The sequence below is a fragment of the Electrophorus electricus genome, chromosome 18, assembly GCF_013358815.1.
Source record: "Electrophorus electricus isolate fEleEle1 chromosome 18, fEleEle1.pri, whole genome shotgun sequence".
NCBI lineage: Eukaryota > Metazoa > Chordata > Actinopteri > Gymnotiformes > Gymnotidae > Electrophorus > Electrophorus electricus.
Window position 1 is genome coordinate 11,082,861 of NC_049552.1, and position 23,755 is coordinate 11,106,615.

A 23,755-nucleotide genomic window follows, 5' to 3' on the forward strand; every position below is an offset into this window, starting at 1 on the left:
ATGGGTGCCAGTGGGCTAGCTTTTTGGTACGGTGGTCTGGGCATATGTTTATTGCCTGTTGGATCTGGGGTCGAGACCCAGCTGGGGTTGCTGCCCTCTGCCTTCGCCACAAGTAGCACATGTTCCTTCCAACAAGCAATTGAAACTTGCATGCACACGCACAAACATTCATTCAGGAACGAGCTCATTGTGACAGCAGATTAACAGAAATGACCTTCGCTTAAACGAACCTATACTTGACCTTTTTACTCAAAAAAAAGCACAATTTCATCAATTGTAATAACATAAAACAGAAACATTCAGAACAGAATGGAGTACCATTTTTTTCATTTCCCATACATTGCACAGCACTGCATGCCATCTAATCACAGGTGTAATGAAAAACATGTACGCTGCTCAGAGAAATGACACAACCGCTAATATAAGGCCGGTCAGCCTTTTTCTTTGCCTCAGACAACAGATGGACAGACCCGTTGTAGATGGACGGTGGATGGAGTGACAGATAAACGGACAGAGGTACTTTATTGATCAATGAGGTCTGTACACAAGCAGTGAGCTGTGAAAAGCTTACACTAAAGTGTAGATACCATAGCATATGGATTAATAGTAGATTTGATGCACATATACATAGGATACAGAGGACCTCAGGGAATGATCGCATCCAAGAGGAACAAGTTCCAGCTTCTACAGGGGCGATTTAATGCTAATCAAACTCTGCTCTGAAGAGAGTCATGCATAATTCAACATGGCAACAACTTGATTAGCCCAACGCCAAACAGTTATCGACTTTATTAAACCACATGTTGCATCAGTTCGCTTCCGATTAGACAATACTGCTGGAAGGGAGTGGAGTGAGAGAATGGAGGGGTTCCGCTGGGGCAGGCAACCTTTCTGATGAATAACTAGACAAGCCCCTATTACTGTTCACATGGGTGAAATTTATAAACATGGGAGTAATTTATAAAAACACCCACATGGTGGTGTATGATGAATAGAGACAGAAAGGGGAGATGATTTATGGTTTAAGAAAAGCCTAGAGAGAAAGCAAAGTTCGGAGGTAGTTTGCTGTGAAAACTATTTTAGCACTCAGGTATGCAGGGTGTGCTGTTTTACAAGAGCATTTTTCAAGTGAGGTGGGGTTGTCTTTTGGGGGTTTTTTTGGCATGGTGCATTGAGTACTGAAAATATGGGCCGAGGAAGTTGCTCACGTACCGTCATGATTAATGTTACATTGCATTGTTTACCACAAATTCATGGCTGCATTTATATATTATAACCCATGTAATTTTCACTATAGAAATATCCAGCTCACCTGACTGTATAGTAAAGACAATATGTGGAAAGAATATTCTTGTGTTTTCATGTTTATAGTTTCGTCATAGGCTACACATAATCAACAACTTTTAAAGTAAACTCTTTGCACTGAGATAGAAGCATCAAACACTAAAAATAGTTTGCGGTTAGTGATTCATGATTTAGTCATGTACACCTGTAAATAAGAATGCATTTCGCTAGTCCTGATTGGTGCATTCTGATACTTAAAACTTCCAAATTTTGGCCACGTAAAATTGTGTAATTAGGCTTAAATTAACCATCTTCATTGTTTTGATGGACAAAAACACCAACATGTTTTTGTCCATCACAAATACTTTGGTAAGCACATATGCCTGCAAGATGAAAAATACTTTGAAGTTCTGTTTCAACTACAAAATTACCAATAACCTGTAGTTTCTTTTGCTTTGGGTATTAACTGGTTTGTCAAAACTGTCACAAATAGAGTTTGGCATATTTGACTGCAGTTTTTGACTTTGGATTCAAATACAAAACCTGCTAGTAACCATTCAGCATAAATGATTTGTTGAATATTTCACAGTGTTTGTCATATTTGATTGTACAATTCTACTCCCACTGCTATATGACATAAGGGAACTGAACACTTCAGACTGAGAACTTCAGTACCATCTACAGGTAAAGCAGGCTTTAATCAACCAGCCTGATATGAATTTTTTCACAATCATGTTTTTGTTTGTCATGCATTCGTTGGTGAGCCTGCAATATTACAGCAGTTTTAGACTTCGAGTGCTCTTTCAAATGTAGAAAATGACTATAATCATGAAGTTTTACTTGCTTTAGGCTTAAAATGATTTGTAACTGATTTGTCATATGGATTGATGTTTTAGTGCTTGGTCACTTCATCAAAACTTCACATGGTTGTGCAAGTAGAGCTGTACTAAGTAATCAAACATGCCAACTCTATTTGTGAATGTTTTAGCAAATCAGTTAATCTCTAAAGCATGTGAAAGAGAATGTCAAAGTAAAAGCCAGACATTTTTCATCTTTCAAGCACACGTGAGTTACCAGTGAGTTAGTGACAGACAAAACTATTGTAAAATATTTTATATCTATTTCTGAGACTGCTTCAAAACCCGAAGATGGTCAATATTTTGAAGTTATATGCATCGATGTTTGAGTTATTATTCTCCTCACAGAAATTATTTTACATGAAAATGGAAACAGAGCTGCATCAAGTAATCAAATTATTAATATGTTTTCACATATTGAGCTCTTTCTAAGAAAACTTCCTAAGAATTTAACAACCAGATAGCCAAAAAATAAATAAAAAGGTTTTTTGGACATTGCACATTTGTTTTGCTCTGAGTGGATTATGCGCTTTCAAAAATATGATCCAAAGTGAAATTTTGAGTTCAACTCACAAATCAGGAGTAATAAAGTACAATATTACTTGCAGGCCTGCATTTCCGTACCGCGGATTTATACCCGACATTTACCGAGGTGCAGAACTGTTTTCCCTCCCCGTTCAGGTGTCATTAAGGACGGATTAAACCCCGCGGATAATTAGCGAGGCAGGACGTGAGTGGTTACTGACAAACGGGAACGCCGAGCGCTCATGAAAATGACTACGATGGCGTTGATTAAAAGTGGGAGGATGCGGTGCGCCACCGCTGTCAGGTTAGCAGCGGCTGCCAGGTCAAAGTCAGTGAGACGAATGCGGCGTGAACGGCTGAACAGTAGGGCTGGTGGCAACTGACAGCAAATAAATGCAGATCATTCTATAGGAGCTCCTGAAGAAAATTTTATAAAGGGAAAAATGAGTGGAGCCTGATGTATTGCATAAAAGCTAAATGCTAGTGTATTGGATCAACGTTTCTATTCTTTGTTTTCTGCTGCAGAATGTGGTGTTGGTATTAAAAGGAATTGGGGGTGAAAGTAGAGTGTTTTTTTTCCTTTGCTTATTAACAGGGCAGATTTCACGAAAATTCATTTTTATGTTATTTCAGAAGCCAAACAGAAGAGCATTGTTATGTTAGTGTTATATTACAGTGTGAAGACCCTTAATTCATGATTAATTACTAAATTATGATTTTGCTTATTTAGGTTTTGCTTTTATATGTTCTTGAATTCTGCACAGAAATAGGAGACATTTTTTAACATTGACCTCTGAGGCATCTTCAAAGACACCCTCCATCAATTTTCATAGAATAGAGGAGGTGGGAGAGAGAGCAAGAAGGTTAAGGAGGGAAAGTGAAAAGCAGAGACAAAGAAACTGAGAGAGAGGGTGAGAAAAATGGAAATGTAAGAAAGCTGAAGTGAAACAAGGTGAGACAGGGAGGGACGTTACAGTGCTTCTTTAAAGTAGGGCAGGAGTGATCGTAGTAGGCGGGACTTCCACACATTCACCTGATTGGTCAGGGTAGTCCTGCCATTTTTGGCAGACAAAAGCTCAAGCACCACCTCTACATTAATGCCTTACAAAAACTGGCTGTAACCTTCGACTGAAGAACCAAGGACATTGAGCTTTCAAAAATCTTGCCATGTCTTTGATTAATTAGCTGATATTAATTAGTTGACGGCACCTCTTCCACAAATCTGCCGGTTGCTGTGGATTAGACAGTCTGCATAGGTTTGCTTTAATGAGCATTACAAAGTCATTCAACGTACCTGCCCTCATCTGCATACATGATTAGGCCCAGGTGTGCGGCCAGGGATTTTGGGGTGCATGAAAAAGATATCACTTTGGGTCTAACAGCCTAATAATTTTTAGGGCTCCTGTCAGTCACAGGCTCTTAGAATTAGTAGAACTTTCTCTCCACGTACATCACTCCTGATTAGGCTTAAATTTGCAGGATTTAGCCTCGGCAGGTTAAAGCAGTTCATGCCATGCAATATACCTTCCAATTTCTACCTGCTAATTTTAGCGTGCAGTGCCTGAGAGAGAAGATCCACGGGAACGACAGCTCTTTGCACGCCAGAGGCAGCAAAAGAGGAGTAGCTAGCTCACCTGCTGCACAGTCTTCCTCATCGGTGCCGTTTTCGCAGTCCCTCTCGCCATCGCATCGCCACGACAACGCCACGCACTTCCCCCCGCAGTCGAACTTGTCTGGCGGGCACGTCTGCCTAGCTGCTGTGGAGACAAAGGGACAGATGGCGATGCTTAAAACTGAAACCGCCGACACATCTGCCCCAAAGGACATGGAAGCACTACACTTCTCCGAGACGATTACACACAGACCCGCAATCTAGCATAGATGATGTAGTGTATTTATGTTAAACAGCGGACAGGTGGGAGTTGCTAATTAACATTTGCCGTTAGCTCTTAGCCGTCACAGCTGAAGGATATTTTTAAAAAGCCCTGAGCTCAATCTCATCTTTCCAAACATGCTCAGGTCCTTCCATGAATGGACAGAATTTCAAAAAGACCATCATTACCACGCTGGCCTTGGTGACCAGCTTCTTCACACATTATGGAAGGCCTGAAGCCCCTGGAGACCCCGGAGGCCTGTCTGGGCGGAGACTTGCTGCTCTCCACAGGCAAGGGGAAAGATGGGAAGGCAGGCGGCCCCCTCCCTACAGTGGAAACATCCCCCACCCTCCCTCTGCAATCTGTTCCGTTTGGTGAGCTGGAGGCCGCTTCTAGCTTTCGGGGTGTGCAGTATCGTGTGTTGTGAATTGTAACACACTGCTACGGTTTTCCAGAAAGCATCTACGCAGTCATAGTTTGATGAGGCCTTTGCCACCGTTCTTGGACAAATTATCACGCTTCTTTCAAATTAAGGGAAAAAACACGTGTACGTGCTAGGTTATGTGAGCTTTTATGTAGTAAGTTCAGTGTATTTGGGAATGTTGTATTTACACGATACAATGTGATAGGGTAAGGTGAAAAAGATGTTAGGAGCAAATATCCTTTGTTTCATTTATTATAAAAATATAATACAAGTATAATACAATTTTTGTCTGGATATTTTGCTGTTATCTACATAAATGCATCAGAACTTTCCTGCTCTTCCGTTCAGCTGTTCCTCATTGCAATGCTGGCATTAGGCCATGACACAAAGCCAACGTCTCACTGAGAATCTGACAGACCCATCAGATACCATAGAGCCAGCTGAAATGTGCTACCAAGTCTATTATTGCCAAGCCTAAAGACAAACAGAGAGAGAGAGAGATGGATGAGAAGCAAAGAAAAGAAATGAAGAGAAGCTGCCATCACATATCATTCAGTGTGGGTAAGATAGAAAGAGGGTGTGTATTTTGTGTGTGTGTGTGTGTGTGTGTGTGTGTGTGTGTGTGTGTGTGTGTGTGTGTGTGTGTGTGTGTGTGTGTGTGTGAGAGAGAGGGAGAGAGAGAGAGAGAGAGAGAGAGTGAGTATGTGTGTGTGTGTGTGTGATTCAGGGGGAGAAAAACAGTGGGCGGATGGCTATACAGGCATGAAAGCACAAGACTGTGCCAAACAACCTTTCCCTGGATACCCCCCCACCCCAACCTCCCATGCTCCACTCCCCATGGTGTAGACTCTGAGACTGTGTAGACAGTGTACTTTGTGAGGTGCGAGATCACACTGAGCTTTGGGGAAACAACCCAGTGCTGATGGCTATTTGATAATGAGGCAACTTAATCCTACCTTGCAAACCAGGAGTGGCCAGGGCCAACGTGCCCCTGAAAACAAATTAGAAACTGATTCACTTGCTTTATTTAATTAATTCAGTAGTCCAGTGACCCAGGCATAAATGAAGACATAATAATAGGCCTGTAATGGTATACTGTCTTTTTTTCTTACAGTTGATTTATTTATTTTTGGGCAGCAATAAAACTGGCTGCCGTTTGATTGCAGCCTTGGCTGAAAAAGGTGTAAACTCCTTTAATGCTGTCAGCCATCTCATATAGGTCAATCTGTCCATCCATTTTGGATCTTAAGGATTAATCAGTCATGCTCATCTGCAGCAAATCATTTCTCTGTCAGCTTTCCAAGAGTTCCATAAACTATTCATCCATGAATTATGCCTGAAACACTATGACAGACAAATCCAATGGATATAAATGGCCAGATATGCTATTTACTGTACAGGTGTCAATCGACCACTACCACATAGAAAAAAACATAATATATCACTGCACTGCCATAAATAGTTTAGAAACTGATTTCAGGTACAACAACTCCCTGACAAACAATAGATTAAGCTCAGTTAAATCTCATCCACTTTTGACAATGGCAGGGTCAAACTGAAGTCAGCCAGACAGTAGCACACCGGTACTTCATTCAGCTCAAAGCACAGTATTTTTCACTTGTGGGTTCTTTGGTGTGCTGTTGGCTATTAGAATGATGTAGCCAAAGTTTGTGCTTATTCCAGGCTGTAAGTATGTGTTTGTATTTTTTAAATTTGTGTTTGTATTTATGTTAAATGTATAAAGAAATTTAACTGCATCTTTTCCCAGTCATGGAGCTCATTAGGCAGTGAAAGTACCCCACACCCAAATGCTTGTGCCCCTTTCCAAACGCCGACTATGACGGCTCTTCTTCACTGGCTCATTTCCCTGCAACCATGAAAGGTTTCATGCTGTCATCCGTAACATCCTCTGTCAGGGAGAAATAACCTAGCTTCTTGGAAAAGGCAACCCCCCCCCCAAATTCTGACTTCATGTGTTAGTATGCATGTGCATGTATATGACTCATGTCACAGGTCCATGAAAGCCTCCAGCTGCAAGAGTCTTCAATGTGTGTATGTATACGCGCACATGTGTGTGTGTGTCACTGCACCTAAGGAATTGAAGCATGCTCTAAGAGCCACCAGCACAAACCAAAAATCTGTGCATGCAAGGTTACACTCTCAGGAATGCAAGCAGTAGAGGAACTCTCAGTTGTCTACATTTTCAGTTCAACATACCTATTCAGGAAAATAAGCACTGGAACCCTTCTACAATTCTTTTTAACTTAGTCAAATATTGTTTTTAGGCACAAGTAATCATCTTATGGGATGTATAATGGATAATGGTTTCTGAAGGATAAAAAAATACTAGTGTCACAAACTATTCATACAACAGCTTAAACAATATATTAGGCAATGTATGGGAGCCAAATGAGGAATGATGTTCCCTAGGTTTGCCATATTCAGCCTGAAGGATGTCACCCATTTTCTCAGTTTTCAGCTTTCTGTTGTTAACTAGTTTATCTTTAAAGTCAACCAAAAATTCAAAGAATTAACTAAAACCTTAGCAAATATTCTCAATGTGGTTTCTGGACTTGGCACAGTCCACCGGAAGAGCGTACAGAGCATAATGGTGAGTGTCGTTCAGGTTTAAGTAGTGGGAATAAACCCAGTCAAGCTTGTGTGAGCGCTTCCAGACATGTGTGAGGAAAAAGCTCCTCGACTGTGAAATGGCCAAAGCATGCATGACACTGCTCAGTGAAGCCAGAGTTTGTGTGTGTCTTTGGGGGTTGTGCAGTTCTGTATGTGTTTCCTAATGAGCTACATTTGTATGCGTTAGTATGTGTACGCATATACCTCATGTCAGAGCTCCATGGGAGGTTCCAGTTCCAAGTGCCTTCAATGAGTGTGTGGTGTGTGTCTCTATTGCTCTAAAGAATCTGAAGCATCCTTTAAGAGGCACATTTGCTAGAGGAAGATCAAAGCTTCCAGCACCGCAATGCCGCAGACAGTTGCACTACTCCAAAATACACATTACCCATTCCTCCTGAAAGAAGACAGAGTTCTAACAGCAAACAGAGAAGCACTAAAAATTCAATGAAAGTCTAATGTCAAAACAAGATAGATCATACATGAACACCTGGGTAACTATAGACTACATGTCTCCAACACTGCAGGCAGTCTTAAACATGATGCTTTGATCGATAACCTTCTCCATAACCCAAGATAAATTTTAACCAGTCTATTTCTCAGACTGGACATTTCTCAACTGCAGCAATTATGAGCGATCTGCAGGATTCTGGGAAACCTAGTCTCTGGCACGTCCGGAATGGAGGGCGTGACAATATCCACACAACAACCATCTTTAAGTATATCAGCAAAGCTTAATATAACCAACACAGGCACATCTCTCAAATCAGCAAATAAAATAAGTTTACAAAAATATAAACTTTAAGCTTGTAGTGCCTTATGTTCAAATGGTGACAGGTCCTTCTCCTGGTTCATCCTCCTTCTGGTTCTTCAACTTCACTGAAACTCAATCAGGCACACTAACATCTTCATTACTCAGCTCGGGACCCATTAGCTGCAGGGCCAGTAGCACAGCGAGGGCTCACCCTCACCCAGATTTAGACGCGCTGTTGCCGCATGGCACACATCAGTGACCTTGTAGGACTCATTTCCATTTTAATGCATCTGGATATTTTTCTGTCTGATGTTTCCACTGAAGATGCTTCTTTAAGATTAGGAAAATCTTATTAGCATGCTAACGAGCACAACGCCTACAAAGCATACATTACAGGCCGATGGAAGCATATAGTGTTTAATGTGCTAAAGAAAACACTGACTCATCAATCCTATTCAAATGCATCTTCAAGCAGGTATAGTTTGAGCTTTTTAATAATCTTGGTTTTAGAATTTTCAGACAAATGACAGGATTCTTACTTTTGGCCAATGGACTCAGATAGACATAGGGATTCAAGGCCAAGCTCAGCTGTATCCTGTCACCTCTGTGGTACATGACAGTTAAAGGTACACTAAGTTGTTTTTGTGTGAGCTTCCTGTTTCTGCTCACATGACCACATGGGTAATAAGCAAATGAACTGGCATAGCACAGCAAGTGGAAATAGATACGACTGTTACCCGGGACATTAAAGAAGAGATCTACTATTTGAGCCTGTGCACTATCATAAGTGTCCAATACTTCTGACTTTATCTTTCTATTTAATGGCCCAGTTGTGGTAGACACAGCAGGAGGATGTGGACATGCACATGCCCTTATGCTGCTTAATGTCTGCCCTACACCCCAGTTGCTTTCACACCTTCTATGTTATTTTCATGTCTGAATATTTTAAATTATTCCACATAAAGACTAATAAAGTGTAAAATGCATCAACTGATTGCAGAGGAAAAAAAGTAATATACCTATTCGCAAATGTGCCTTTGTTGCCATGGTTATGATATGTCAGCTGGACATGGAGCTTCTTTTTCCACCCCCCACCCCCCCCAAAAAAACCCCACAAACAAACAAACACCACACACACACACACACACACACTGCTAAAGTACATTGATCTAATTCAATGTTTTCCATCACACTACCTTGTTCTAGATCCTGGAGAGTACAAAAAAGTCTCTTTCCCTTTTGTTTTCTGAAGTTCTTTAATGTCTGGAATAACAATCATATCCATTTCCTGTTCCTGCATCATGTCAATCCATGTGATTAATACCAAATTGGTCATATGATCAGAAACAGGAAGCTCCCACAAAAAGAAAAACAAAAAGATACTTAGGGTATTTAACTGTTATGTGCTGCGGAGGTTACAGGGTACAACCAGCCTTGAATTTGAATTCCTATGTCTAACTGAGTCTACTGGCCAAAAGCCATCAAATATGAAACTTGATCTGTCAGCAAATATGAAACCAGGATTACATTTCAGATTGCTTTTATTGCTCTGTATTGTACAGTAGATAAGAGTATAATGTACCATTGTAAACTCTTGTATTGTTAGACACAAAGCACATAGTTATCTTAGTAATGACTGAAATAATTTTGTAATTTTTTCAGAGTGAATAAAATTTGAGGATAATATACAAAAGTTAAGTCCGCTCTATCCAATCTCCTGCCACATATGAGTTCAGAACTATCAACCACAATGACGCGCCCACAATACACATCAAGTCATTAGTGTGAAAACTGTCTCTATATCCCTCTAGTGCTGTTTATAGAAGTTTGACCGAGTGTATCGAAATGGTTCTGCAAAATTTCAGTCCCATTCATCTTTAATTGGGTTCCTAGCATAAACAGCCCATTCTGTAGACATCTCCCGATGTCTGTATAATGCTGAACCTCCATGGGATGACATTTTCTTAACTCACACAAGATGGCTGTTGAATCATTCATGAGAAGAGGCCATACGCAAGGGTCCCAGGAGCTGGTGCAGCAATATGAGACTTGCTGAATACCTCTTACTGAATTAACTTTGCCTTCTGCTGAGTTTAATAATATGCATTCAACTCACACCCCAAGTTTCAAATAGCAGACTTAGTGCTAGTTACATGTAACATTTATTAGGTATGCAGACCAGATTGTTATCAGTAGAAACCACTGAAAAACCATGGTGGACCACATAATATCACATTTACTGTCACAGCCTAATGTAAAACACTTACATTTTCACTACATCTCCAGCTATGGCAATGTCACCTCAAAGATAATCTGCTGATGGCAAGTTAATATGCAAATTCAGCCAAGAGTCAGAAAGATAGTCTTTAGAAAATCAATAAAAGACCTAAATCGATGAAAGCAGATCCGAATCTCTTGTAATGATCTTGCTCTTTCCTGCTTTTTATTTCTTCCACAACCGAGTTAACAATATGCATTCTGCTCACATCCCAATCTTTAAATAGTGGAGACTTTAAATATTCAGTATTAGTTACATTTAATACTCTATTTGTATGCAGGCCAGGTCACAGAAACCACTGAAAACAGAAAACAGACCATGCAATGTCACAGGCACGGTTTCACAACCCACTGTAAAACACTTTAAAGCTAGATCTTTCGCTATAGCAATGCTAACCTACTCTTGTCAGCTGAAAGGCAAAATGATGGTCTTTGCTAAATCAATAAAGGACCTGAAAGCAATGACAGCGAATCTAAATCTGTTGTATTTTGCTCAGTTTGGCCAATTTTATTGAATGTCTCTATTCACAGATCCTCCTCCCCAAGGATCCCGGCATAAGTAAAACAAAACAAGCTAAAACAAAAACAAGAGGCAAATCAAGTGCATACAAAACATCCAAAGAGCTAATAGCAATGGAGTTAATGGGTGGAGTTAACAGCACTTGCTTTTAGAGTATAAGAAAAATCAAAGATTTGTTTTGAGCCTTTTTCCTAGGCAAGTTTTCACTTGTATTTTAGTCTGTTTTTCATTCTTATTCCATTCTAATTCACATTTTATTTTTCCTACTTAAATACAAAGATGTTAAAACCCACACAGTGTATTATCAGTTGAATACATTTGCAAATAAATACTTTTTATATTAAATAAACTAAAAATGTATACTTTTTGCCAGCTCTGTTTTTTTAGTTCATACATTGTTATACTGTTGACATTGCTACTTTTATGAGGAATTTCAGTGAAATGTATTTCAGGGGTGATGAAAAAGCATTTAAAATGAATTGCAATGAATTGGAAATTGGTTTCTATATGGAGAAATAATGCAATATAGGAAAAGGAGAGTTCTAGAAAACTGGCTAAATTTGCGGTCGAAATGTCTTGGAGCCAGAGCAGTGAGGTCTGGAGATTGCTTACTACAGGTAGCCTCAGCCTCGTCTGACCCATCCGGACACTCAGGTTCCCCATCGCAGCGCCACCGTCCTGGCACACACTGCCCATTCTCACATGCAAAGTCCGACGGTGCACAGGTCTTCTTCACTGCAGAGAGACAGATGGGAGGGTTAAAAATTAACGAGAAATGGTTTGTGTCTAGTCATTTTCGTTGGTATTTTTTCTCACTACGTGCATTACTGTATACTCACGGTGCATTACCAATTACTCACATATTTATAGGAACAACTTTGGCCTCCATAATTAGTTCAATTTTTAAAGGCTGCAGTTCCTTTTAGTAGTATGTTTTCATCTTCCGAATGCAACATTCCTAGCACTGCTGGGATAATAAGCGTTCTACTGAAATGTAGAAAGTTCAGTTAGGAAGCATGAAGTGTTCATCTGATTCGCAGTTCTTCCAGTGGTGGTGCAGATGTCACAAATCATAAGTAAGCTCAGTTGGTGCTTTGCATTTTCAGTCCCACATTTTGGTTTTAGACTCAACTGAAAATCGATTCAACTTATTTTCCCCCCCATCGATCTACTGCATTTACATAAGTATTCAGACCCTTTCTTGTGACACTCATAATTGAGCGCTGGTGTGTCCTACTTCTACAACTTAACTGGAGTCTGATTTACTTGGACATAATTAGGAAAGGCAGACATGTCTACAAGTTCTCACAGTTGAGGGTGCATATCAGAGTGAAAACCAAGAAATTAAATTGAAAGATTTGTCTGTAGATCTGTGAGACAGGGTTGTGTCAAGGCACAACTCTGGGGAAGGGTTTAAGAAAATGTCTGCAGCATCGAAAGTGCCCCAGAGCACAGTAGCCTCCATCATTCATAAATGGAAGAAGTTCAGAACCACCAAAAGTCTTCCCAGATCAGACAGGTAACCAAGAAGGCAATGGTTACTTTGAATGAGATCCAGAATTCCTTTGGAAAGATGGGAAAACTATAAAGAAGGACATCCATCAGTGTAGCACTCCAACCACTTCCACTCCATCAGGCTTTTATGGTAGTGTGGCCAGACAAAGGTCATTCCTCACAAAAAGTCTTGTTAGAGCTTGATTGGGGTCTGCGATGAGGAACCGGAACAAATCTCAGTCTATTAAAAGTAAGATCCTCTGGTCTGAACAAGCCAAGTATTTGGCTACAAATACCCAGCGGCATGGATGGAGGAAATCAGGCACTGAGCATTGCCTCATTAATACCATCCCTGCAGTCAAATGCAGCAATGGCAGTGTCATGCCATGCGGATGATGTAGGGACAAGGAAAATAGTCAGGAAAAGGAAAAATGCATATACAAAAGACTCCATAAAACTGTTCTTGCTTTGTTATTGTGGAGTATTGTGTGTAGATTGAAGAGAAAATTACCTATCTTATCCATTTTAAGATGAGTCTGAAACAAAAAAATTCTATATGCACTGTGATACAGTGCCAGTGCAACTAATCATAATCATCAGAATCATGCATTTCAAGTCAACAATAGCATTTTTAACATATTTATTCAACACATATGAAATGTGATTTTTTTCAAACAAAACGATGAATTATATGTTTGGATGAGGGAAAGATGAGAAGAAAGTGCATCATCTGTGACTGCATGTTACAGTCTGTAACTGTGCAACTATAAAATGCCCCTTTAAGACAGGTGTACCTATTAAAGTGGATAGTTAGGCTTTAAGTGTAAGGTAGATGTTTCTAACAGAGTTGGGGTATGTGTAGAATACACATTTAATGCATTTTAAAGTGTGAGGGAAAAGCCACACTGTGTAAAAAAAAAAAAAAAGAAAGATAAATCTTTAATTGATATAAACTGAAAGTGGCACAAGGTGTAGAACTTCATGGAAATATTATAAATATCAGATAAAAACACAAATTACCAGTATTTTCTACATGCTGTACTCGGGTGTATGTGAATCAAAGCAGGCAGTCATAAAATCTTTCATAAATCCCGCAGCCTGACAGCTAATATAAAGGAAACTTAAATCTACTGGGTTTGTTTTTTTTTTCCTCTTCAGCACTGTGTGGACGGCTGTTTTTTTCCTTCGGTCTCCTAACGGCCATGTATGCGCCTAAGCAGGAAAGGAATGGCATTCTCTCCACAGCACCATTCTGCGAAATAAACGGTGTTGCCCCCAGACATATTACATCGGCCATTCATCTATAGGTTTGTCTCGCAGCCGTAAACATTTTTTACATGGAACGGATCGCTCTCTGTTCGGGCTGTAATTATATCAGACGCTGTGCAGAATTTTTTCCTTCCCGTCCGAAGGCGCGGGCGTGAAGTTGTTTGTCACGTGTGCTGGGCAACAACTCAGCGGGCTGCAGATGAGTTTAATAAGGAGGAATGAGCACTGACGTGTCCGACCTTCTTCGTTGTCGTCGGTTATTGAGTTTTCAACGCAACTCGTGTTTGTGGCCACTGGAACAAGACCGCAAATCTTTGCTCCCGAGAAGGTCGCGTTTGCTGAGATATTGATATGGAAGAGTTGTGATTCGCCCAACAATTCATATCGCCGACTTGTGCCATCTGGCAGGGAGGCTCGGGTTCTTTTAATTAGATTAGAAACGTGTGTAGATGGAGCGAGCAGGACGGGGAGCATCTGAGAAGGAGCAGGAGGAGACACCCTCTTGGAGGAGAGAGAAGTTAAAGAAAACGGGAGCGCTAAAACAAGAGGTTAAAAGATCAGTGAAGACACTTGAAAAATAACACCAGCGTCTTCGATATGTCACGTAATCCCGTCAATTTTGTGTTGAACCATGTGTTTCAATTTTGATGCGGCAGGGTTGGCGTTTCTCGGGTCTCAGTCAAAGTTATGTTTGGGGCGCTTATCAAAGACATTTTTATTTTTTACTGCAAAATGCAGAATTTACCCACCCTGTAGAATATATTCCTTTCTTAATACTGCAGCCAGAATTGAACATTCTGGTTTATTTTCCCTTCAATTTCTTTATTATTTGGGAGTCGCCGGGATACGAGCGTTTCGTGAATGCGTTCAAGAGTTACGATTAGCTAGTGTGTTACGGTATCTCTCTGGTGTCGCGCAAATGAAAGAAAGAATGCGTTTAGTCGGTTTTCTCGTTATTTCAGCCAGCCGCTTGTTGCCAGAATTTTGCGTAGTGGTAAAACCGCCGCTGGATGTGGTTAATGTTAGGGTTTCCCGTTCAGCATTCAGGATTTCAGCTGTTAGTTTTAGGTGGCCTGCGGACATTTAGCCAAAGTTAATACAGTACAGCGTCTGGTAGACAACACCAGAAGCATAATTGCAAATGAGTTTTAGTTGCCCATAGTACCAAACAGCTTGTCAGTACTGAGAAAGAACTGCTGAGTTTATGACTGTTAAGCAAACAAAAATGACAAAAGAATATGGTGTGTTCGCCCGTTACATGCAGGGAGAAAGAGAGAACTGCCTCTTCCCATCACAGCAGCAATCTTCTTCCATGAATTTTGAACCACTGGGATCCTTCATGGAATAATCATAGAAATTTCTGTGGAGTCGTACCTTCTCAGCCAGTCTCCCTTCAAATTTATCTGTTTTCCTGAGGTGCCCTGCGCACATAGCGCTAAGTCAGAAAATTCATGAATTGTACAAGCACATCACACATGAGCGCAAGCGTCGCAACTGTAATTTTTGGCGTGCAGATCCTCACGCCAATGCAACATGTCAAGTATAAACCTAGAGCATGGTCCTAGTCATGGTGAACACAGCTCCATAGTCGGCTATCAAAAGCAGCACACAGCACCTTGACACATATGTGTGTATTTTTGTGCTTCACTCTCTCTTTTTAAGCCAACGTTATAAGAGTGTTGCTAATGGATACTCTTAAGACTTATGGGCACGTGTAGGTTACCAGAGGCGAACCTATACATTATACGTGGTTGGCCCACATTAGGTAAGCGGGTTCTGTCCATGTATTTATGCTGTTCTTAGTTAGGTAGGACCGATGTTTGCTTTTATGGTTTTGGCGCAGGTAATGGGAGTTTTGGTTTTGTTGGTTTCTTTTCTTTGCCGCTGCCCACAGCCATTTCTCCAGGGCATCTAGCTTTCTTTTATACAGAGTATAAGGTAAGTAGTGAATACTGACTTGAGACTTTACTTGGTTCTTGGGTTCAGTTTGGGTGATTTTTGTATAATACACATGGTGGTCTATGGAATTAGGGCTCGTGTTATCAATCAAACTCTCTTTTCATACCCTTTCAATACCTGCTTAATGTTTATGTCCCCTCACACCCTAGAGATTTGTGTGTGCTAAATGACCTTGATAGCAATGTTGCTCGGACCTAAAAGAAAGCAAGCAGAAAGATAATATGAAACTGAACTGAATGCCAGTTTGAGATGCCAGAATTAGAGGCGTTAAATGAACAGACAAATAAGTATATTAAAGAGCTATGGGGGAATAAGTAAATAGATAAATATAAAATGCCATTGCTTTTGAAGAAAAAAAAACACTGAAAGAAGATGAGAAGATGGTAAAACACGAGAACAATAACAACCACAAAAATAATAAGATAAAACCAAAATGGCATTGCTAGACATCTCTCATTATTTTGGCCTTTCACATTTAAAAAGTGCTGACATCTGTTCTCAATGTAGTTTTGTTTCTTATAGTTCCTTTCTTGTCAAGACAACAGAAGCCATGAAACGTGTGACAGATTAGTACATGCCCCTCAGTTGGATTAATTCACACATGCAATTGCCACTCTTTGAGGCTTAGTAAAACACTGGAAGTGCCGAATTAATCTATTTGCATTAACAACATCCTTTATTTTGTACCCTTAAGTAGAAAATACCCGAATTGTATATTAGAGAAGGCAAACCCTTGCATGTTATTTTATTAATTTGAAAAATGCAATCCTTTTAGTAGATAAATTTTGGGTGTTAAATTTGCACATGCTTTTACACATGAAAAGCTTAGTGCATTATGGAGCATTCAGAGCCTTACTGAGCTGTGCACAGTGAAAATGAGTATTCAAACCTGACAGGCCTGTCAAATACACATATGGAGGCCACATCCTTTGCTACAATATCAAGCATTACTGATAATAAAAGACACTATAGAAACAACAGAATCCAAAACATTTCAAGTCTATAAGGAAACTTCTTAAAAATATTTTTTTATTATTATTGAAACAAAGGATGCTTCAACAAACAAATGAACAAATCCCATAATGTGAGAACTCAGCCCACAGAAATGACAAATTCTCATCAGCTTCTCACTGCAAACTCATTCTGAGTCACCTCAGGCAAGACAGAGTGGTGGTCTTCAAAATCACTTCAAGAATAAAAAGCATACATAAGGCAAGTACGCCCCCACACAGCTATAGGTGAGTCAAATAAAAAGAATATGCCAGCAACAAAACACGTAGCCATGGCTGCTTCGCGACCCCCACACCCACACCCACCATGAGCGTGGTACAGAACAACGCACCTCTCGAACAGGTCTACCTTCTAGCCGTGAACACCTGCTGACTCCTTGGCAGCTGGGTAGACGCTCCTGTTTTGTTAGAAGTGTATGTGAGTGTGGTTTTCTCTTTCCTTCCTCCCATCTCATCCTCTGGCTTAAGAGAATCTCCCCCTCCGAGAGCTCTGCGATTAAGATCAGTGGTTTTCTTGAATCTTTGACGCCAAGCTCTAAGCTCAGGTCTTTAACCCGATAAAACAGATGAGCGATTAGGTACTAACAAGCCCAGTGAAATTTCAAGACCTCATTAGTGAACATTTAGGGAAAAAAAGGACAACACAAGTATACAACATGGCAATAAATGTGATTACTCCAACAAAAAAACACACACTTTCCATCTCTCGCAAACACACAAATACAATAGTCAAGCCTATACCTTTTACATGCATCTTCAAAGCTGAGTTCAATGATGAATAGAAGATAAGCATTTAATTTGCGTTTCCAACCTCAAAAATTAAATAGCCCTCATTCCGTGTACGAAAATCCCATTTACAGTGGACTGCGTTGCTGTGTCTGCATCCAGAGAATGAGAAGAAAGGGCCCCATGCAGAAATCCCCATCACTGCTCTCCCAATACTCCACTACTGACATTGTTGGCCAACGCTCTCAAATCTCCCTTTCACTACTTTCACTACGTTCATCTGAGCTCTTTTGACTGGCTGGGGTTAGATCTGCTATGTGGCAGCAGGGGTGGTCACAGTAGTGGAGCAAAGCAGTGGACAAATTGATATCTGGGCATGACAGTCGTACGACAAGACAGACGTCATGATAAGGACCAAATAAGACACTCGGCTGATGTTCTAGTCTGTGTCAGACTAGAAGGACAGACCCCAGAAGATGCAGCAAAGGTTCTAGAGCTACGTCACACAGCCAAGAATGCAGAGATTATTATTTTTGTTTGTTGTTATTTTTAGGTGAGTTTCTACGCTAAGCATACAGTTACAGTTGTAGTGTTAATATTGTTAAAACTATTGGATTCGATAGTTTTTTTTCCATGTGGTTCACAATGTTTTAGAAATCCTCTATAGTACATGGTACATACTGACATATTGTTGGCACCAAGCTGTAAATGGTTTTTAACCAGTATGAAATGGGTTCCATTTCCATACACAGTCATCTGCTTCTTTGTGGTTTAATACCTAGAGAAAAATTAAAAAACTATGTCAGCTAATAAAGCCCTGTAGGTTACTGCCAAAGTTTAAAGAAAATGTTGCATGTTGCAATAATAATGGTGAGCATTGCTAGACCTTGGGTGAAATGCACATTAAGCAATGTCCAATATGTCAGGCTTCTGTGTGAAACCTACAATGTTGTTTTACTTCAAGTAGATGCTTCATTAGACATTTCTCTTCCAGTGGCCAATGGTAAAGATTAGCTGGTAATGCTTGGTCCCAGAAACTGGCCTTAACCAAAGTCTCAGAGGACAGGCAATAATCACACTGTGTACCGAAGTCTGAAAATCAAAGGCCTGCCTTGTACATGAAAGGAGTTACGAGCCTGGAGATTCTATCAGCCAGACAAATCTGTCCTTCCTCCAAACTGCCGGAAAATCTACTGTCAGAATCAAGACCTGCGGTCTATTATTTAAGTTTCTGATGAATAAAATTACATTGACTCGATTATTACACTTGCTTTCTTGCTCCATTTTATTCTAGTATGTTTTTTTCTTTGTTTTTACAGTGAAGCATTAAATAAAACCAATATAGAGAGTGTCTTTTATTCTTGTACCATTTGGGCTAGATAAAATGTGTCTTTTGTTAGTCTCTGCAGGTAGTTTTGTCTGCAGTCCTACTTCTAATTGTCTCATGTGGGACTATGTGTGAGACAGACATTGTTACAGGCCATAATGTTCATCTGGTGCACACAAATGTCTGCTCTTCATCAAATTTAACATTTATCCACTGGCTAGTAAAAAGAAAGCTTATCTCACATTGATGAGGGGAACAATCAAGTTTAATGCATGGGAAATATACTGTCATTCTGACTCTAATCTCAGAATTTGAAGCTATTGTACCAGAAGGATAAAAGAAAAATGCTACTGTAACCATTTTGGCATGGTGCCCAGTCCATTATGTTTCACTAAATAATCAATAATAGATTTGAAAATATAATACTTCCAGTGCAACAAATGACTTCATTCAATCCCTGAGGAAAATAACACATCAACGAATGTCTAGATTACATCGCTATGCACATTGCATTATATCTCGAAACCTTTTCATTTCAGTCAAAAATTGAATTTAAAATGCTGTTTGCCTGTTGATGTTTACAGTGTAACTACAATGAAGAATATGCTAATGATATGCTAAATACCTGCGACACCTATAGGACGATGTACAACAAATTGTTTCTCCCAGACAACAAATAGCAAACCCTGATTTGTTGTCCTTTATTTAAATGAATTAGGTCATATTTGCATTGCAGCAAAAATAACAATTAGATGATTTTAGATATATTTTGATCATTTGTGACTATTCATATGTGTGTATGTTGATATGTGTGTATTTGTGTGTCTACACTCACTGCTTCATCTGGTCTTTGATGTGAATCTTTTCCCAAATGCATACATTGTGTTGGTACCAAAAAAATCACTGAGACAGTAGCCTGCATCTGTGGCATGCACCTGACCTAAGAGATGATCTCCACATGTAAGTCAGCGCTAATGTCTAACAGGCTGAAAAATCGCCCCCACAAGATCTTCAGGCGCAGGTCCAGCTCAGATCGATGCAGGGAAGGTTCAGTCACTTCCAAAAGAGGTAAGCAGTTGCCATGTCTACCAAGATGCTGCCTGAGTGTTCTATATGTTTATTTTCAGGTGAGAAACACATATTTGCTAAATGCACAACAAACTGAATTTTGTTCTGAATTTTTAGACATGGTAGCTAAATATTGAAGCCTAAATATTAAGATAGACATTTAGAATTAACTTGTGCTACAAAAAGTAATCTCAGTGCCCTATAATTCACTCTACTCCTTGCCGAGTTCTCCTTTTTCATTTTACAAAAACATGTCTTTGAGTAATATCACCACAGAGACACAACTTTACTCCCTGTAATATTTAAGAACATGCTATGGCTACTGAAGTGAAATCCAAATAAAAGATGCTGACAGTCAGACTTGGAAATGCAGCCACTGAAGGTTGTGACTGCAGCACGCCATATTAGTCACACACTAATGTTCATTTTTTTAGATGGAGCCCAGACAAATGCTTCAAATGCGCACATGGACCAGATATGCCCCAGCAAGTACCACTCAAATAATTCTCATCTCAATTAACGAGGCCACTGGCATTAGCTGCCATCGGAGAGGATGGCTTTCTGATCTTCTCGTTGGCCTTTTCGACCTCTTGACAAGCTTCGAGTCGATGACTGGCCCTCCTCTGGCTGATTAGACTATAGCTTAGGCCATTACAAATTCCCAGTAAGATCGTTGCTCCATCCAGCTCAGTGCTGTACCATACAGGGTTGTTTTTTTCTGGCTTGGTTTGGGTGACGGTGATGCATTTTGATGGATTCTCCTCTGAGTTCACTAGCTTTGATCCCCAGGGACTTGATGCCGGGGGGGTGTGGAGAGTGAGGGGCCATCTGCTGTCTTTGCTCCTGCATTAGAGCGCTGCCTAGATCAGAGGGCAGAAGGTCTGTCAGCGGCTGCAGCCGATCTGAGCTACTAGAGCATCTCTCAGTAGGTAGAGTTGCTCTAGGCAGCAGCTAGACTGTCTTTTAGCAGCTAGTGTTCTCAGTAGCAAGAGCCTGTACTGAGCAGTAGGCCACTCTCATGAGCTAGAGCAGGTGTCATGGATAGTCTAGGGAAGAGTGAGTCGGAGAAGAAGAAGGTCGGATTGTTGACAGTTGAAGACAAGCTGTGAGCTGTACGCTGCAATTTAGTGGACCATGTACATCCATATCTAGACTGACAAGAAATGACATTAGTGCCATTTTTCTTCTTGGCAGACATGTGGACAGATTTCACAGCTCTATATGTGCATGTGTACATGTGCGTTTGTGTGTCCGTGTGAGTGTGTGTGTGTGGGTGGGTGGGTGTGAGCGAGAGAGAGAGAGAGGGAGAGAGCGAGCAAGAGAGAGAGAGAGAGAGAGAGAGAGAGAGAGAGAGTAAGAGAGAGAATGTGTGTATGTGTGTGTCACCATTATCCACTAGCTTAGCATCTCAACCTCCTTAGCAGAGAAAATGCAAAACTGACTCAAGACATAAATGCCAGCCACCCGCAGCAAGGTTCTCTCAGTGTCAGAGAACATGTGCTTTCTTCCTGAACTCTGTGAATACCAAGGAAAAGTCCACTCTCAAATGACTTGGTTCCTTAGAAACATTTTTCCAAAGTGACAGACGCGTCATTAATACCACATAAACTATTAATGTAGTCTCTCAGTGGAGCAGCCTGCTGGGGATGGTCAACATGTCTTCAATCAGTTACACACATGCTCGTTATAAAGCAATATGCCACATATGAGGTAAAACAACACTTTGGCTTAATCTTAATTTTTGCTATAGTATCATATAAAGAGTGCTTAAGGACTTCACTACCACAAAAAAAGGGACAAAGCTATTAATTTTCAGTTGGACACATCATACATGTATAATGTAGAAATCCTGCCTGTGGATGATATCACATCCACACACTAAATATGAATCTCTTCGAATGCTCTGTGGATAATGTAGTATGCTCCTAATATAATTCAGAGCATTACAAAGTTTCAGTAAGTGAGATTACTGTTTCTACAGCTAATTTTTAAAAATAACTTTCACTGAACCTTTTCAGCTGGTTGAGTCTATTTCATTGTTCTTAACTTTATTTACAAGTGTTTTCACCATATATATTTTTTATTATTCACATAAATACACGACAGCATTAAAGCAAATGAAATAATATACACTGTTTCACAGCCACAATTTTTTTTTTAATGAAAGTCATTAAATCTTTTGATTATATACCATGCTACAAAAGAGTGGCCCAGATGATGCCAAGGATCATTGAGCCTAATTTATAAACTCTACACTCCAAAAGAGGTCTGTCCACCACAACATTATTCTTGGTATCTCTAAACCTTTTCATCATTTCATGATAAATTCTGTTGAGCATATCATTCTGAGCTAGGTAAAAGATCAAAGAACAAGGCAGAGTCTGTCATCACATCTATTCAGCTCTTCACTGCTTCATAAGAAGCTCTTTCTGAGAGATAACAAAAAACACAGGCAGCATATGGGAATGAAACCTCAGGGCTCTCAATGATTGCCTGATTACAGTGCTATCTGATATGCGTTTTATTGATCTGGTACAACAAGCCGCACTCATAATATGGAGTGTCATCATTCCAAGTGCCCTGAAATTACAGTAGAAGTGAACACAGACACTGTATTTATAAACTATGAGGTAGAATATGAAATTGTCAGGCCAAATTTTAGGATCGAAATGATGCAAGTGGTAATAATATCTCAGACTGTACTTCTGTACATAATAACCTAACTGAGGGAATTAGAAACATACATCAACTAAAAAGGTTACAATCAACCCAATACAGGCTTACTCACAAAGCTTTTCAGTTAGTTAGGTCAGTGCATGTCATCTTTGTGTCCATTTATGAATGCTTTATGAGTTTACGTCATGGGCCAATTAAGTATTTCCATGGGAAAATACTTCTCAATGCCGGGTTGTGTGCTCTCTTCACACATGACACATCCATCACATTAGCGTGGTTTCCATCACATTATTACCCTGACATCAAACAAGGTAATATGCTACAAAATATCATTTAAAAAACCCCCGCAAATGCTGGAGACATGAAGAGGTCGTTAAGAGTCTTGCCTTTGCATCAATAGAAATGCTCTGACCCAGCATTTGCTAATCTTTTCTCAGCGTTCTTCTCACTAATTGCAGATAATGCCCAGATTTAGACTGCAGGGTCCATAAGAGTCACGTTGGGGGCTGGTTCAAAGAGGTAGACAACAGAAAAAAAGCAGAGAGAGAGAGAGAGAGAGAGAGAGAGAGAGAGAGAGAGAGAGAGAGAGAGCGCAAGCAGACACCTTTCAGGATGCTAATCTATGGCATGGATAGGAGGTTAGTTTAAAATACTTACGCCACAGGGGTTCAAGGACTAAAGCAATTATGGTTGCGATTGCATACTGAGCATCAGGTGACAGAGAACATAGTCATGGCTGGATGATTGTCTTAAAAGAAGATGCACTGCATTAAAAAATGCTCTGAAGTGGAAATTTAAACCACACATTAAAGACGATTTTCTAAACCAGAGCACAAGGGCAGCATTTAAAAAACTCTTCAAAGAATCCTTTATCAGAAGGGAATTGCATTGTTCTGCAATATTAGGGAAGAGCGTAAGAGATGAGAATGGCACAATTAGAAGAATTCATTAAAAGCAATGATGAGATTTGTGTGTAGGTACTGTTATAAAGTAGCACCGGTGCTATGCTCAGCTACTTAAACTGTGTCAAGATGTTACAAGATTAAGGAATCCCTTATGTGGCAAATAAATAATCGTGCAGAA

The 23,755-nt window shown here is 40.1% G+C and overlaps 1 protein-coding gene across 4 annotated transcripts in view; it reads right to left on the minus strand.

Annotated features, from left to right (window-relative positions):
• LOC113570092 (low-density lipoprotein receptor-related protein 8) overlaps positions 1-23,755 on the minus strand; it is a 54,375-nt gene that overhangs the window by 24,451 nt on the left and 6,169 nt on the right. For 3 of the 4 annotated variants that reach the window (XR_004777143.1, XM_035536487.1, XM_035536486.1), the window contains exons 3-4: positions 11,756-11,878; positions 4,301-4,423 (exon numbers count right to left, since the gene is read on the minus strand). Coding sequence is in view for 3 of the 4 variants with exons in the window: in XM_035536487.1 (XP_035392380.1) it covers positions 4,301-4,423; positions 11,756-11,878 (246 nt within the window). In the remaining variant the exon portion in view is untranslated. The remainder of the gene's footprint in view (positions 1-4,300; positions 4,424-11,755; positions 11,879-23,755) is intronic. The other variant, XM_035536488.1, reaches the window with a different exon arrangement.